The 3,958-nt window shown below is 38.2% G+C and overlaps 1 protein-coding gene across 1 annotated transcript; it reads left to right on the top strand.

The window, feature by feature from the left end:
- The first annotated feature begins 1,949 nt into the window (after positions 1–1,949).
- Positions 1,950–3,552, top strand: LOC122091195. The gene has a single exon (XM_042661042.1). The coding sequence runs from the start codon at positions 2,180–2,182 to the stop codon at positions 3,335–3,337; it is 1,158 nt and encodes a 385-aa protein (XP_042516976.1). The 5' UTR covers positions 1,950–2,179; the 3' UTR covers positions 3,338–3,552.
- The last annotated feature ends 406 nt before the right edge of the window (positions 3,553–3,958 follow it).

The raw sequence follows: 3,958 nt of genomic DNA, 5'->3' as shown, positions 1-3,958 counted from the left end.
TTACGCCATAAATTAAAGTTTACTGTGTTTATGACTAGTATTAGGAGTTGTTTGTTAATTAAGTACTTACGTAGTTAGTTAATCTCATAATTTAAATAGCAGAGCGGCATGGGGGAGTTGAACTCTTGGTGGGTAGACACGTGCCACCACGTCTTACATTATATATCGGACAGGACAAGTGACATCATCACTCAAATGTCTGAAACTTCAAGGCTTTTTTACGCTTTTACCCATACCTACATCTTCTCTCCTCCCTTCATATCCTTCCCATGCATACGCAAAGACCTAAATTGCCTAAAATAACCTTCACCTATGTTTTAATTTCCCCTCTTTTATTGTTGGGAAAATCTTCTTGTGATGAAAGTTGGTGAGTCTTTTAAAAATTTGTAATTTTGTTTTTCTTTCAACGAGAGTAAATTCCATCATTTCACATAAGACTATGACAATGGCAATTTTGGGTTAGAAAGTCCCATTTTTAACCTTGCCTTAATTAACCTTTTGGAATAAGAAAATGAAAAGTCAAGAAGGTTACAACTTCTGTTTCGCTACTATTTGGTCACATGGCCTTCACACGATACGGGATTCTTGATTTATTTTCATGGGTTCTTATGTCTTAGTGCATAAACCATACGATCAAGTAGTATTCTTTTACCTTTCTTTTATATCAATAAATATGACAGATGGTGAACAAAGAATACATGTGCATCGTACATATATGTGTTGGTGAACTAGACTACTTCTTATTTATAAACTACTTTTATAAAATAAATAACTTTTTAATTTTTATGGAGCTTTTGGATTGGGGACCACAAACCACCAACAACCAAATATAGTTTTAATTTATTTTTTAAATTTACTATTGGTCCATTGCATATACCAATTGGGTAGAGCCGAGTGTGCAAACATATCAATGGTATTTTTATAACTATTTATTTTTTTCTTCATCTAATCATCATAGGAGGTATTAACTCATGAAGATCACCAACCTTACAAGCCAAGGCCTAAGGCTTGTGAACCATTTCATGTTCCAACTACAAAACCAATTATATTAGATATAATGGTAATTATTTATTAATAGAAAAAAAATTTCATTCAAAAGAAGAAAGAAGGGATATTTCTATCACACAAAAGCTTAAAGGATGGCTATCAAATAACAAATCTGTTTGACTTGTGCTACATGCAAGAGTGTTTTGCTAATTCTGGCTGATAGACATCTAGGGAATGTTTGACTTGTCACACCTACTTTAAATTTGAGGCTAAAATCCTTTTATGTATTCATATATTTCAAAAGTAAATTATAAAAATTATTTTTAATAAATATTTTTTAAACATCAATAAACTTTTAAGGCTTATTTTTCTACTTGACCAATTAAATTTTGGTTGAAACTTCATATGTTGACATATACTAGGGTTTGCACAAGAATAATTACTAAAAAATGAAATAATAAAGTAGATGGTGGACCACCCAAAAAAACTTCTCCCTTGATAACACTATCACTATAGAAGAATTTCATTTAGATGAGAAATTTTGAACCATTAGATGCTAAAGTTTGAAAATATCAAATATTAAGAATGTTAGGGGTTTGGTGGATTGTCGAACATGCACTTTTAGGTATTGGTGCCCATATTCATCACGGCTGATACTAATATAGATTGATCGTATCAAGATTTTTCCCTTCAAAATATCGATATTTTGGTTTATTTGATCATTTTATCCTCCTCGTATTGAGATACCGATATGTATCGGACGATTCAACTCGATAGTGATAACTTGAAACCTCGTGAGGGATCATCATCATTGGGAATGGGAAGGGTAGTTTGGTCAATATGCATGTGAATGGATTAAGGGTATTATGGTCAATGAACAGAGAACTCCATCTAAAACAAAAAGAAACAAACAATTTATGGAGAAATGAGTTACAGATTTGAGTAGTGGCATTGACGCTATATAAAGAACTATGCAAGGGTATTTATAGTTATCTACTCCTGTTCTATCCTTCGTTCCTTCCAGGCTCTACCCTGCTTGCAGTTATCATCAATCAGAGCAAGAGAGCTGAGAATGAGAGAGAGAGAGAGAGAGAGAGAGAGAGAGAGAGTTCTTCATCAAAGTAAGGAACGGAGGTGAGCATAGCCACCCCTACAAACCAGACTTGGCAGCTAAACGCATACGAAGAAGAAGATGGTGGTCGGAAACTCTGGCAGTGACGAGCAAAGCCACGCCTCCGAACCAGACATTGGAAGCCCTAACGGTGGCGATACTTTAGATTCCGACCAAACCAACCACCGCCTGCGCAAAGAGTTCGACAGCACTTGTTCTACTCCTTACGTTAGTGCACCGTCAAGTCCAGACAACGTCCCCAGCGGCTACTTTTTCACTGCTCCGGCTAGTCCACTGCATTTCGTTCTATCTTCTTCGCTGCCGCCTTCTACATCTGCTTCCGCGTTCGCTTTTTCCTCCAATGACTCCTCTGTTTCTGGTTCCTTTGAGTTTGATTTCTCCGCAAGGTTTCCTTCCAACACTTCGTCTTCTGCTGCTTCCATGATTTCTGCCGACGAATTGTTTCTTAACGGCCGGATTCGCCCGATGAAACTTTCGTCTCACTTGCAGAGGCCTCAAGTCTTTGTCCCCTTGCTGAATCTGGAAGGTGACGAAGATTACGCTGGTAACAATGGTGCGACAAAGCCGGAGTTCGAGAAAGGCGAGGAGGCGCTGATGCTGAGGCTACACAACAGGTCTCAGCCTAGGAGGACAAGATCTCTCTCTCCCCTGAGAAACCCCCATTTTGAGTGGCACGACGATGAAGAAGAACGAGAGACCAGTGATCTCGATTCGGAAGTTCTCGACCCTAAACAGGACGAAAAGTCATCGACGGGAACGACTCCTGTATCTGCTTCGTCTTCTAGGTCTTCTTCTGCGGGAAGGAGCTCCAATAGATGGATCTTCTTGAAGGAATTGCTCTACCGAAGCAAAAGCGAAGGTAGAGGGAACGTTAAGGAGAAGTTCTGGCGTTCCATCTCTTTCTCTCCCGTCAAAGATAAGAAACCTCCTCCTTCGTCGGTACCAACGACGGAAACCCAGAAACCAAAACGAACTCCCCAGGTTCCCTCTAAGAAAACTGCCCCAGCAGGAAAACCAACCAACGGTGTTGGTAACCGCAGAATCCCTGTGTCACCTCACGAGCTCCATTACACGAAAAACAGAGCCCAGGCGGAGGAGATGAAGAAGAAAACATTCTTGCCATACAGGCAAGGACTGCTGGGATTCTTAGGATTTAGTTCAAAGGGTTATGGTGCCATGAACGGTTTTGCTCAAACCTTGAACCCAGTCTCTTCCTGATAGTTTATTCCAGGGTTCGAAGGGACGATGAGATACTACTATCCTTGTTGATTTTTGGCAAAATTCTCAGCAGATTAAGGAATTGGATATTTTAGAACTTTATTACCTTCTTTCCCATCAAACTCTTTTAATTGGAGCATTATCTCCATTGATCTCCTTGTTCACTATGGTTCAAAATTTATTGGACATTTAAATGAATGATTTGATGGTAGAATTCATTTGTGATTTTAAGACAATAACAATAACAATTCAGCCTAATTCTTATTTAAATGAGAACACGCAAAAATGGTTGAGACCCACTTAGATGGGTCGGTTACATTGATTTTTACCCTTGAATCAGATCTATTTAAGGTCATATTTGGGATAAGACCTGAATTTACATTTCATTTTTCACTATTCTTTTTATAGTCATTTCAGGCCCCTCTCTATATCTTTTAGCTCCTACGATCTAAATCAAATCTCTTTACCTTATTGACTTATCCCTGGGTCTTTATTGAGCATGAACAAACCATCTCAAACGGCTTTCTTGGAGTTTATCGTGAATCGGGGTAACTTTCAAATCAACTATAATATGATAATTCTTTACCTTATATTTTCCAATTTTGTCGCATATTCATGTTA

The sequence above is a fragment of the Macadamia integrifolia genome, chromosome 10, assembly GCF_013358625.1.
Source record: "Macadamia integrifolia cultivar HAES 741 chromosome 10, SCU_Mint_v3, whole genome shotgun sequence".
In the NCBI taxonomy this organism is placed as follows: domain Eukaryota; kingdom Viridiplantae; phylum Streptophyta; class Magnoliopsida; order Proteales; family Proteaceae; genus Macadamia; species Macadamia integrifolia.
Note: the sequence above shows the minus strand (reverse complement) of the source record. Positions and strands in the feature narration are given on the sequence as shown.